At 39.4% G+C, this 13,321-nt stretch overlaps 1 protein-coding gene across 2 annotated transcripts in view; it reads left to right on the top strand.

Annotated features, from left to right (window-relative positions):
* The first annotated feature begins 169 nt into the window (after positions 1–169).
* The window catches only part of LOC139940074 (ras-related and estrogen-regulated growth inhibitor-like), a 33,764-nt gene continuing 20,612 nt past the window's right edge, over positions 170–13,321 (top strand). The window contains exons 1-2 of one of the 2 annotated variants that reach the window (XM_071936310.1): positions 170–475; positions 7,077–7,618. In XM_071936310.1, coding sequence (XP_071792411.1) covers positions 7,459–7,618 — 160 coding nt within the window. In that variant the 5' untranslated portion in view covers positions 170–475; positions 7,077–7,458. Of the gene's footprint in view, positions 476–3,681; positions 4,178–7,076; positions 7,619–13,321 lie in introns of those variants that run through there. The other variant, XM_071936309.1, reaches the window with a different exon arrangement.

Here is a 13,321-nt window from a genome sequence, read left to right as displayed (position 1 = left end):
TGTCCCTTCAGGGCCACCATAGAAACCAAACTCAGTTTGGAACATCCATGATAAATCTGGGTTATAGCTGCCAAATTAGGAGACACTTATTTGTTGGCTGCCCTGGAAAGAACTATTTCAGACACCTACGTGTGCGCACACGCGAAGTTTTAAAGGTCCCTGAGGAAGAAGTTGCATCATAACCGTTTTTGCAGCGAAGGGCTAACACGTCCCTACATGATTGTCTAGACTATTCACACACGTGAACAAACCTCGTCGTTTAACAACTTACAAAGATTGGACTTTCGTATACCTCCATCTGGGACACAGTGGCAGTGTATGTACTCCATCATTAATCACCATCCACATTCTTTTGGGACATTCTTCGAGAAGAGTTTGGACGAATTTGAGAATACGAAGACAATTTTTGAAAAGTTCTTGTTTCAAAGTTAGTCCATGGTCCAGCCGCATTGTACTAGTGAGCTTTCATATCAAGGTACGTGATACACTCAATCGGGAAAAGTGGGTCGGGTTTGAAAACAGGTGATTGTAGCCGCTTTATTCAGTACAATTTGCATTATTTTGGCCTCTTTTAATTTGGGGAGGGGGTCCACTACCCAACCATGCATGCTTTAGCGTTTGACTGTTTATTTGTTTGTTTGTTTATATAAACTTTAATGATTTTTACTTATATTAAGGTTATTGTTTTATGTAGTATTTTGGTAATTCTTGTGCACTTTTACATTTTTAATATTTTATATGTTGCTGTACAATAGGATTGTAAATTTCATGTGTTTTTATAAACTTGACGAATAAACCATTCAATTCAATTCAATTCAATTTAAGATTTGCAATTTTTCTTTAATCTCACAAATGTTTTACAAGAAAGGAAATTATATTTGTGACTGAGTATTGTTGTCGAACTTTAATGTTTTCTTTCTGGGATAGATTCATAGTTTTTGTTAAGTTCATTTAGCTCATAATTTAGTGAAGTTTGACTTTTATATGAGGCTTGCAACTATTTGACAACATTAGTCAATTTCCTTTGTAAATATACCTAAGCTCAAGTCTGTGTACAAGGAATTTCATTAAGTTGGCAGGGCAGACTCAACTACTATTCATTTTTGCGTTAGGTTATCGTGAGCAACTTCAATAGAAACTATAAAGCAGTGTGTTGGCAAAACTTGACACAAGAAATTGGGAGTACACTGTTTTTCTCAGTTGATCCTTTGAAATGACGTATGACTATTTTGATAGATAGTGCTGGAGCCTACATAAGTAATGTTTGAGAGAGTTACGCAATAATACAATGATTTTTCAAAGACAGCTACAGTTCACGTCCGTTACAAGGGTTACATAAATCACTAATTTAGAGTGACAGCTTTGTGGAAAACAATTCTGCGTTAAACTGGCCCTAAATTATGCCTTTTTAGATTGATTGTCATTCTACGGTAGAAATTCTAAGAATTTTGGCCCTGCAGCACAGAATCTTCGGCAGTACGCATGAAATGGGCAAACGCATACGTAGGTCAACTTTTACCCAGGTCACTGACTCGCAGCCAGGTCAACTCGTACCCAAGTCAACATGTTGCACCTTGTTGTTCAAACAAAAACCTGAATGACGTTACATTCGTACTTTGGGTGGGCACGGTGATAGGTCAAGAAGTAACTTGAAGAATAAACGCACCCTCTTGGCACTATTAACCCTCCTCTCAAAGCCCCTCGTAAACATGTCGAGTACTTCTTAAACAATGCCCGGTAAATATTGCCCAGAGGATTTTCACAAGTCGTGATGGCCTGAAGACAAAGTTGCTAAATAGAAGATAATCATTGTTTTGTGGGACGCACAATAAATGTTGACGAAATATATCGGTTGCATGTAAATCCAAACTTAGCACACGTTAATGGCGTCTTGTGAGATTTGAGGGTGAAAAGAATGTAAATGATGGGATCAATAATGGGTTTATATACCTTGGAATGTTCTTCTTTGGAGCTGGTGGAAGGTGATTAGGCGGTGGGTTGAGAACACCATGGTTGAAGCATGGAGGTGGGGACGGTGTTCAGACAACTCGTCCGCCGGACAACTCGACGGTTCGGACAACTCGACCGTCAGACAACTCTATCGTCAGACAACTCGTCCATCTAACAACTCTATGTTTGCGTCAACCGTCGAGCTGTCCGACGAACGAGCTGTCCGACGAACAAGCTGTCCGTGAGACGGGCTGTCTGAACTGTCGAGTTGTCTGACGGACGAGATGTCTGACATCCGGAGGGGACAAACACTTCTCGGCCAATAATTCGGTACCTGTACAGAGTTCTTGGCCGATGTCAATCACTGTCATAAGTTATATTTGCAATCATAAATGGGGGATAAGGAGAATGTGTTTACGAGTGGCCAATTATTATGAATAGAAATTATTGTCATAAATAACTTGTTATTACAAAATGCAGACATAGAGAATGAAAACGAGTTTTTAATGACTTGTTTGCATTTCTACTCTACGTTAATGCTCTTTCGACTTGAACCATTGTGTTTGCCCAATATAACACACTCTAATGAAAGTAACGGTGTATTGTGTACACAAATGCTTTGGGGTGTTAACTTCGTCGCTGTAAATAAATATCAAAAACCGTTATTAATAATGGTTATTAATTATGACATAACTAACTATAAAATGTTGTTCAGTGTAAACTTGATTAATAATCATGTCTTATGACTTGTCATGCAGTCTGGTGCACAACGCGACTTGTCATGCAGTCTAGTGCACAACGCTTGGATAAATCACGACAAAATATTATTGACTTATCCTGAATAACATGACAATTTACTCTTTTTCCTTCAATATCGGCAGAAGTACCCATTGTCGATCTGACACTCTAAGGTCAATCGACACAATAACTTGATGCTAAACAGATGGTACGTTTTTTTAAACTGTTTTGTTGTGATGTATGTTATGGTTGCTGGTTAGCTGTTGGTGAGACATGGTGTGATAGGGTGTTCTATTTCTTTTTTCAAACATTTGTGCTGCGATATCAGTTGGGAATGTCTAGCAAGTTTAAGTGTAGCCACTTATGTATGGTGAATTATTGTTGACCGGTGTAGACTTTGAGCAAACTGACGTTTAGATTTCGGTAAGGATTTGTCTAGCGCCCTCTCGTGTAAAGCTACGAGTAATATTTCGTATGTAAAGAGACCTGACTATGAACCCCGCCCATCGCAACATGAAAGCTTGGCCAGCATGACACTGTACGTGCTCATGCTAGTGAAATGTGAAATGTTTCGTCCATTCTCATTATGTTTTTGCTAGAATCAATGGTTAATTTATGGCCTACAAGTCGTAATTACACGAAACTGTATGTTCGTCGTCTGTGTGCACAATAGAGAGATGTGCCCTCCGATTAACCCCGGCCATCCATATTGGCTGCAGAGGGGACATACAATAACTTTGACATGCTTTGGCCATGTGCTGTTCCATTACAAAGCTTTCAACATCAATGGTGTCCGCACCGACGTATACCTGTCTTGGGAAGAGTCAAGTGTTTTGTGCATTGAAGATTATAACCACATGCGTCATTGGGGGTAGAGACCACTTTACTCTCCACGCAACAACAGGCCCATTCATTGTATCTGTATTGTTATAAACACCTTATAGAGCTGACTTGGAGTAGTTGTTCACACATCCACCCACGAATGTTCACGGCTTCAATTATAATAGACTTTAATCTTCCAATATAAATCTTGGTTAAATATCAAACCAGGCATTTGGTGGTAATTAGCTAATATGAGACACCAGTGTGTTGTCAACATGTGGATTAGCCGTTGATCTGAGAGCTCAATAGGTGCCGATGAATGCAGCTATTTTATGGGGTATAGAAAGTCTGATCATATGGTCTGATGATACCCAAAACCGCCGGATCTTTTGAAATTCCTGAACAGGAAACAGTGACGCCCTCTTACAGTGCATACCATCGGAACGTCGTGCTATGAACTAACCAAGATGAAACTTGTATGTTGAGACCAGCGACATGCACGCTTTTAGTCAGTGTGTGTTTTTTCTTTGAAGTCGAGAGTCCGTCGTTTGGGTTGTTTCTCTGTTCATGGAGGTAGCTCTTTCCATATTTGTACCTCGGTCTGTCAGACCATAGAGAAAGGCCATGGTCAAACGTTCTTATGTATGCCTACATCCGTCAAATTATGGTAAGTTAATTTTGTCTATATATTAGGCCATCTCACTTCTGTCGAATTCGTCCACAACATTTGAAGCACTCGTCAGTGCGTTTTTCATTGAGGCTGTTGCATTCATGCTATGAACGGACATATCCCCTGGCTGCAAATGTGTGTTCTATAACTTCTTATCGTATGGCTTTCTGCTAAACACCATTCGTTCTATTTTTCTTATATCGTATGGCTTTGAGTGTAGGCCTACATCGGTTTTTTTCCTAAAACTTCTTATCGTATGGCTTTGTGTTAAGTATTTCGCTTTAACTTTCATAACGAATGGCTTTCTGTGTGTAGGCCTTCTTCGTCTGGACTTCTTATCGTATGGCTGTCTGTGCGGGCCTACATCGTTTTCGTGTACGGGATCCCCCTTGGTAGTTAACGAGTGCCGTGGATACACTATAGCTTCGATCCTACTTTTTGAATTAATTTAAGGAAAGTATGGTGCTCCTCCCCCCCCCCCCCTCCCTCCAGTAATGCGTAACATTATGGGGTACTCTTAAGAAAGATGATAACGTTGAAATGTCTTGTAATGATAATGTTGAAATGTCTTGTAAATTTTGCAGTATACAGGTGTTCTAAATTCAAGTACATCATGTAGGCTACATCAAGTCTTTTTTCTTTCTTTTTCTTTTTTCAAGCTTTTGTTATAAGTCGTCATTTACTTCTTAATGAGACAGTACACTTACAAATGGATCACCTTACAAATACATTTTGACTTTTTTCCGTGTATCAAGACATATCGAGGTCGAAGACCCTGAAAAACACAGTGTTCAGTTCATGAGTTCAGCTTGTTTTTATAGATTAATCAGCAAATATTTGGGCTGTGTGTTTGTTGAGATTTATGGAAGTCACGTCAAACAACGATGATCGTAAATTGTTTAACTTAATAGCTACTGTGTTACTGGTTCGTGTGTTGATTGTGAAGTCGTTTAGTGCCGTCTGAATTTGGCGATCTATGGAGAATTGTGTGTGGAGAGGTTTATGGCAGCAACATTAAAGACACTGGACACTATCGGTAATTGTCAAAGACTAGCTTCACAGTTGGTGTATCTCAACATATGCATAAAATAACAAACCTGTGAAAATTTGAGCTCAATTGGTCGTCGGAGTTGCGAGCTAACTATGAAAGAAGAAAACCCATTGTCACACGAAGTTGTGTGCTTTCAGATGCTCGATTTTTATACCTCAAATTTAAATCTGAGGTCTCGAAATCAAATTCGTTGAAAATTGCTTCTTTCTCGAAAACTGCATTACTTTAGAGGGAGCTGTTTCTCACAATGGTTTATACTATCGACCTCTCCCCATTACTCGTTACCAAGTAAGGTTTTATGCTAATATTTATTTTGAGTAATTACCAATAGTGTCCACTGCCTTCAAGTAAAGTTTCTCATTTACTTTGAGCTATGGACAGAAGGACATACCTGAACGTTTACAGGTGAGGTTGGGCGACACAGCTTGTTTGAGCATGGAGGTAGGAATGAGGCAATACAACACATGGAGAGGTTTTAAAGGCGCTATACACTATTGGTAATGACTTGAAAAATAACTGTAGGCATACAAACTTTCCGGCATCTGAAAGGTACACATATTTTTCTGCTGCTAGAATTTACTATTCTGTATGATGATACGTAGAAAAAAAATGACGTGCTTTGTTTTTGGTTGTTTGGTGTGTTTTTGTGTGGGGGGATGGGGGTGGTCTGGTTTGCCATTTTGCATTTTTTTTCGTTTTAATTAGATTATTAAAATATAAGTGTCTCGTGTACGTGTTCATTTTCATCTTCACCAACGTCAGCGGTCAAAAAAAAAAAGAGGTCAATCTGGCAACCTTATTTTCTGGAGCATAACACTTTCGAATTCCGTCGACCCCCTGTTAGTGTTGGTTGGAAAGATATTGGTCCCATGGGAAGGTGAACCACCTCGTATGGAGACGCATTTAATGTTTGATCAATATCAATAATGAACTGCTTATAAATTGTATATGCAATGGCAATTTGTATACAGCGATCCGGTAATTTTAACTTGATTGATTTGTTTTAATGATTAAGTGGCTGACCTGTCCTAACTTTGCTTCAAAAATCATTAAACCTCGCCTCGAGCAGCAGAGTTGATAATCAATTTTAAGGCGACCCATGTACATTGGCGGCACGACCTTCCATAAAATTACTTTTGTAGAATGCCGATTGAATACCAGACAACAAAACTGTTGACAGAGTAAGATTGTGTTACATTCAAAGCTCGACTCGGGTTTTTTATACTATTTTTACTTTTTTACGAGTTTGGCCAGTAACATGTGTAAAATAAGCGAGCTATTTTCGTGCTTAAGCAATTTTTTTTTGCTTAAGCAGCTCTATGAAATTGGCCCCAGGGCTTGGCGTTTTATACTGCATTTCGTGTTCATATACGCCTCGAAAGCACGCATAAACCTTTATCATGATGCCTCCATCTTGGTCACGTTCCTTGTATCAAATAGCAGTAATGGATGTTAAAATCTAGTGCTAAGATATGAACCAGACTATGTTTCTTCCAGCCTCAGTTTGGTTACAATGGTTCAAATTGGAGAAAAATAAAGATGACCACACCATGTTTAAGGGCTATCAATTTTGGCAGATGGGCCTAAACCGAAGGTTTGAAGACAAAATGATAAAACAAATTTGATCTATTTTATTGGTCCCCAACTGTTCCCAAAGGGAAAGTGAACTCATAACTGTATACCTTGATCCATAAAAATCAATCAAAGTGCCACGCTAACAGTCGAGACAGTAGTTTGTGATGATTAATGATGTCTCAATATAGTATTATATGAGTGGCCTAAAGCGACCTCGCACAACACAAATATACAAAAACTCAAACTGTATCTCCTATATTATTCCAACAGATTTCATGGTAAGCTATTGTTTATAGACAATCAGAATACTCCACCCTGTTTTGAGACGAAACCTGGACGTTTTCCAGCATGACCAGGACCTGAGCAGTACACCTGCGCCCTCTGTGAGCAACAGCAGGCCGTTCAAGTCGACGGTCCATTTAGCGTCGAACTCCCGGTAATGAACATAGCGGTTTATTTTAGGTGTTTTGTCGGTAAGCGTTTCACGTCATCTTCACGTCATCTTCGCGTGGGTCTACACAACTCGAGCCTCGGGCTAGAGGGTTGACCGAATGAAACGGTCTTATACGAGCACTTGACCAACCACCACGGGTTACGTCCCGTCCGAATTGCATTGTACTCGCTGCCTGAAAGAACCATTACAACAGTTGCCATGCCCATCAAGATGTCTAGGTCAAATTCGCCGCCAAATAATAACACAGGACCGTACCTGAGTGGACTGAAACGCAAGGGGTCCATGAGGAAGATCGGAGTGGCCCAGGCCAAGCCGTTTAGAGTCATCGTGCTGGGACAAGCTTCTGTTGGAAAAACAGGTAGGCATTTTTTCACACTATTTATCGTGGAACTGTTTAGAAAGTTTATCATGTTCGTGAATTAATTTAGTGTGCTGTTGTTGTAATGATGAAAGGTGGGGAGGGATTTCTCTGCAAAACGAGCCAATTTATTGAAACCAAATATTGAAAAACAAACTTGGTAATTCTAGTGTAAACTACACATTTTAAATTTGTCATAGATTTGGAAGTAATGACCATTCCTTGAAGTTGACAATCCATGAAAATGGATAACAATAATATACATAGCTTCAGCTCAAATCTTGTTGCATTAGATGCAATAAACATTCAAAGGGCTACTGATAACTTGTCCAGTGTATCACCTATTATTGAACAAAAGTTGCAACCCTTTGTTGTGCCGAATAAATAATAACCCTTCAGTTAAAGTGCTGCATATTAAGTATAATATGGTGTTTTGTTTAGACAATTTGATTTGCCTCTATATTTAAAGTGTAAATGGTGCTTCCATTCCTAATGGGAATACCATTGTCAAATTTTGTTTGTTTTCGTTGTTGATTTTTTTTTACTCCGATGTGACTCAGAAGAACACCCCCCCCCCCCCTTAATGAAAAAACCTTGCAAATCCTTTGTGGCCACTGGAAACGTTCCCATACATCGCTGCATATTATGTGTTTTGTATATGTACAAGTTGATTTACCTCTAATTCCCAGTACAAAGGGTTTCTGTCAAATTTTGAATCTGTTTGTTTTCTGTTGCTCTCCTGATGTCAATTTGTATTACCTTTTTTTCATGGTATAATAGTACTAAACAGACTTCTTTGCCCTTCGTATCGTCATTTAATACCATCGCCCTTTCATCACTAGGCACCAGTATTAGTTAAGATGAAAGCCGAAGACCTCTTGGTTTAGATAATCGGGTTGTCCGACTGGGAAGTCATGCGTGTTGATACTTCTTTTATAACGGGACTCGGCCAAATCTCAAGGTTATAGGAACACGTTGCCTTGGATCGGACGAGTTGGTCAAAACAAAAGCGTTTGTAACCGTTTTTTAAAAAATGCATTTGGTTGGAAAGATGTTTTAAAAGTAGAATACAATGATCCACACAAGTTTGCCTCGAAATTGCGTAGTTTTCCTTCTACTGTGCGAACTAACATGGTCGGCCATTTATGGGAGTCAAAATTTTGACCCCCATAAATGGCCGACGTGTTAGTCGACAAGGTACAAGGAAAACCACGCAATTTCGAGCCATGTTTGTGTGGGTCATTGCATTCTACTTTTACAACATCTTTCTACCCATATGCATTTTATGAAAAACGGTTACAAACGCTTTTCAACGACCAACTCGACCGATCAAAGGCAACGTGTTCCTTTAACAAGCTTTTCGATTTCGAGATATCACCTCATTCTTGATTTCAGTATAGTGTGTGACTGAAATTATGCTGGGCACTCACACGGTACACTATTTGTAATTACTCAAAATATTGTTGAGCATAACATTTACTTGGTAACTGGCCATGGAGAGCTGTTGATAGTCATTTAAAAAAAAAAGGTGTCGGGACACTTCGTACCTTTGCCACTTCGTACCCTGGACACTTCGTACCTTTTGCAAGGGCAAGGTACTGAGTGACTTTGGACACTTCGTACCATGGACACTTCATAAAAACTTGCCTGGGAATACAGGCAATGGAGAGCTGCTGATAGTATAAAACTATGTAAGAAACAGCTCCCTCTGAAGTAACCTAGTTTTTGAGAACGATGTAACTTCACACTCAAAAGATTTCAGGCATGCTGAAGTAGTTTTTAGGCATCTGTAAAGCACACAAGTTTGTGCAACATTGGTGTTTGTTCTTGTAACTTCAAATTTTCACAGATGCGTTTTTGTATGCAAAGTGTTGGGATCCAGCAAGTGAGAAAAACTGCTCTTTGACAATTTCCAAAAGGTGTCCAGGGGTCGATTCCACAAAGAGTTAGTCCTATAAGATATACAAATTGCATGGATAGTCCTAAGTTAGGACGAGTAAATGGTCCTAACTCGAGATAAGACTAGTCCACCCCAGTGCCTTTAAATCACCCTACGGTCAGTTTGGGTATATAATAGAGGATTGGTAGATATGATAGTAGTTGTAGACAGTGTTCATATTTGTGTGATCAATTATGTACATGAAATAACAAACCTGTGATAATTTGGGTTTAATTCGTTGTGTGAGGCTGAAGAAAATAGTGCAAAATCATGCAAACATGTTCAGCATAAAGGTTATAAACACATTGTCCTTATTTGGTTGTAACAACCGAAATTAGCTGTAGCGTTTTTTTAAGGGTTTCAGATAGCCTACGGTTTTCTCAATGTCATTTATGACTCACTTCAATCCAGAGGGAAATCATTCACATGAATAAATCTAAAAATTTACTTCATTTTACTCCGTAAGGTTTCATGCTAAAATTAAACAATGAAGCTTTTAACCCTATAACCAATCTTGTATTTGCCTTTAGTCAATATTGAAAGATGTTTACATCTCTCAAGTTATCAAGATTCTACACATTTATTCTATACCCAACGGGCCTCTTATCAAACTTCTAAAATAAATGCATTCATTCGTGTTTGTGTCCAGTTTACATCTTCACCAATGGAGGTCTTTGAAATCCCCAATACTTCAACAGGTTTTTTACGTAGAAACTCTCGTCTTCAGTTTGTATGGTCTTTGTTCGCGTAAACCAACACAGGCAATTAAATGACGCGTGACCCTATATGAAGGGATTGTTGACTTGCTGTATACAAAACATGGATGCATCATTCTCACTCTCTTCTCTCTTGAGTTTTTCTTTTCCGCTAATCCCATTTGAAGAAGAAAAGGCGTCTTGAAAGAGATGGTGGAAAAGTGAAATGGATTAAACCGGTCACCGTGTGCCCACTGTCCCCCCATGGGAGTCCGAGCCGCTCTGATCTGGCGATGACTTCAACTCTTTGTCAAATAAAAACCCCGGTGTTTTCTTGTTTGCCATGTTGGCGCCAATGATGTTTTAAACGTCTTGTATTTATTTGTCTGCTTTCAATCTGAAGGGTCTGAGTTTGTGGAAGAAAAACAAACGAACACCTTTCCCCCCTGTTTTTTTACGTAATGAACCAATTTGAAAAGGTTCAAACCAGTGGTTAGACTGCAGGACTTGCCATCACAAAGTTGTGGGGTCCGAATCCTACCAATAACTTGTATATGGTTTGCCTTGATGGCGCCAACTGACCTTTTCGCAAATACCGGGGCGCGCGCGTAAAGCTTGGAATTAGGTGCATTGTGTACTTGCTTGTATCCAAATTTGATCCATATATATCCCACAATGCACGTCATTCAACAGTCTGCGCTTGCGCATTGGTATTTGCGATAAGGTTTATGAAGGTCTAAACGTCTTGCATTACTTTGTCTGCTACCAACTGAAGTGTTTGAGTTTATGTAAACGAACACCTTCCCCCCCCTTTTTTTTTTAAAACGTAATGATCCAGTCAGGAAGAAAACAAACTGTGGTCTAGTGGTTAGACTGCAGGACTTGCTATCACAAATCTTACCGAGTTAACCGCTGATTATCATTATTTTTTAATACGTATCGCGTCTAACTAATGTAGTGAGAGTGTTCGGAAATGTCTTCTCACGTCACTACACCAGTTTGCGTTTTAGATTCGAAATTCATTCTGTTAAGGCTGGCAATCTACCCAATGTCGCCTCAAGGCCTCGATATTGATTTGGTTGGTCCGAGGAAAATGACAATAAATTTGGTTTCACGCCGTAGAGTAATATCCCCATCACACAGAACTCATTCTCAATACGTTCTGAAAAATGTAGTCTCGGTTCAAGACGTTGCTATTCACCCTATCACTCAATTATAACGATCCCTCTCCCCTTCCTCGCCGTACACGTAATATCGTCTTGTAACAAGACTTTACATTTATTCAGGTAGTGAGAACGAGTTCGGTGTGATGGGGTTACCATGGATAAAAGTTGACCCGAAAAATTCTCTCGACTTCCCATCAGCTCAGTCACCGTAAAGAGCTTTTATGAGTGCTGCTGGACGGTCGAGAATTTTAAGAGCCTCTGATTTATGCTATCAATTTGAGTTTGGCAACATCCACTTCCTCTTTAATCTTCAAAGAGTCAACACTTAATAAATCTATATGTGGGCGAAGTACTGCAGTTTTTGTTTTTTTCGTATAATTTATGGAAGTCCTTCCTGGTGCCTGGTGGGTTTTCATGAATTGGAATTATTGAATAATTTTTTGTTGTGTCGTTTTCATGAGATGTGAGATAACACCGATTGATTAATTGACGATATGTTCTTGCCTGCTCTCAAGTTTCAGTAAACACAGCATTAAATAAATGAACCATCACACAGTTTTTATGATGATGGATTTATATGGTCCATGGTGTTTTACCTTTTGATGTTGGTTACTTGTTTACAGTATGCCCGTTTTCTCCTTCTTTTTTTCTTTCTTTTTTGTTGTACTTGTGTAGTAGAGTGATTTGGGACTTATATTTTTCTCTATATACTATGTATATACGACGATTTTAATTAGCCGTTAACTGTTTGGTGTCTGTTTCGATTCCACTATTACAGTTCGTCATGGATGGTTGTAGGCTTACTTAACTTATAGTATCCGTTAACTATTTGGTGTATGTTTCGGTTTAACACTACTGTGATAAGTGTCACAATGTGGCTTTCATGCACAGTACTGTTTATAAGTTTTGATAACCTTACTCAGTTATTGCGGCTTCCAAAAATAGAACTTTGACCTGTATCAGTTTCTAGTTTTTACAGTTAATGAATGAACCGTTATGCGACTGAACGCCACTATTGGTATGTAGGACCTACTCCAAATAATGATGTGGCCTCCCGTCGAGGCCAGCCATTCATGTTGGGGAATAACATAGCAACATTCCCCACCCTTTGTCTTCTTTAGTATGTGTATAAGGATTGGGATGAAACTCTGGGAGTTATCAAAGGGATGCTCAACCCTTTCATGTCCACTTAAAGGTAGTTTTGTCCCCGTTAAATCAGGCCAGGAGGAGGTCGCCAGATGATCGATAAGTCATGGAAAGACATGGACTAGCCCAGGTGTGAATGATGAGATACCTCTTCCGATGTGACATTGTCTTTTGTGTCTGAATATGGAGGTAGAAATAGCTGCTTCCATGGTCTGGGGTGAGTCTTTCATGTCACGTTGGAGTACTGTTCATGGAACAGTGTGACACTACAAGTAACGATTTCGCCCAGCAATTTTGCATTGTACAAAATTTAGACTGCACTCATTTTGTCCACACTATTATATTAAGTGGCGAATTTTGATTTTTTAGTAGAAATTGACACCTTTTGTGTATCACTTCACAAGGGGAATCGGTTTGATTAAAACATTTCACCTGTTTGTTTAGGAATTACCCTTATTAAATATATTTTTTTCTGACTGCGTGTGTATCAAATACAGGATCTAGAATAAGTAAGCAACCCTAACACTGACAGGCAGTGCCAACCGGTAGATCTGGTGGCACATCAAGGATTGACGTACGAGCCACCACCACACCCAACCGCCACCCACACCCAACCCCAACCCCCACACTCGAAGACGCCTCGGCAAAAATACAGTCGATTCTTGTTTTAACATAATCACTGGTTCTGGCCAAATTACCCTTTAAACACCATAACAGGAACGACCTTGTTTGAAGAGAACAGCAAAATAACTGAACC

This window comes from Asterias amurensis, chromosome 7 (assembly GCF_032118995.1).
Source record: "Asterias amurensis chromosome 7, ASM3211899v1".
Lineage (NCBI taxonomy): Eukaryota > Metazoa > Echinodermata > Asteroidea > Forcipulatida > Asteriidae > Asterias > Asterias amurensis.
Note: the sequence above shows the minus strand (reverse complement) of the source record. Positions and strands in the feature narration are given on the sequence as shown.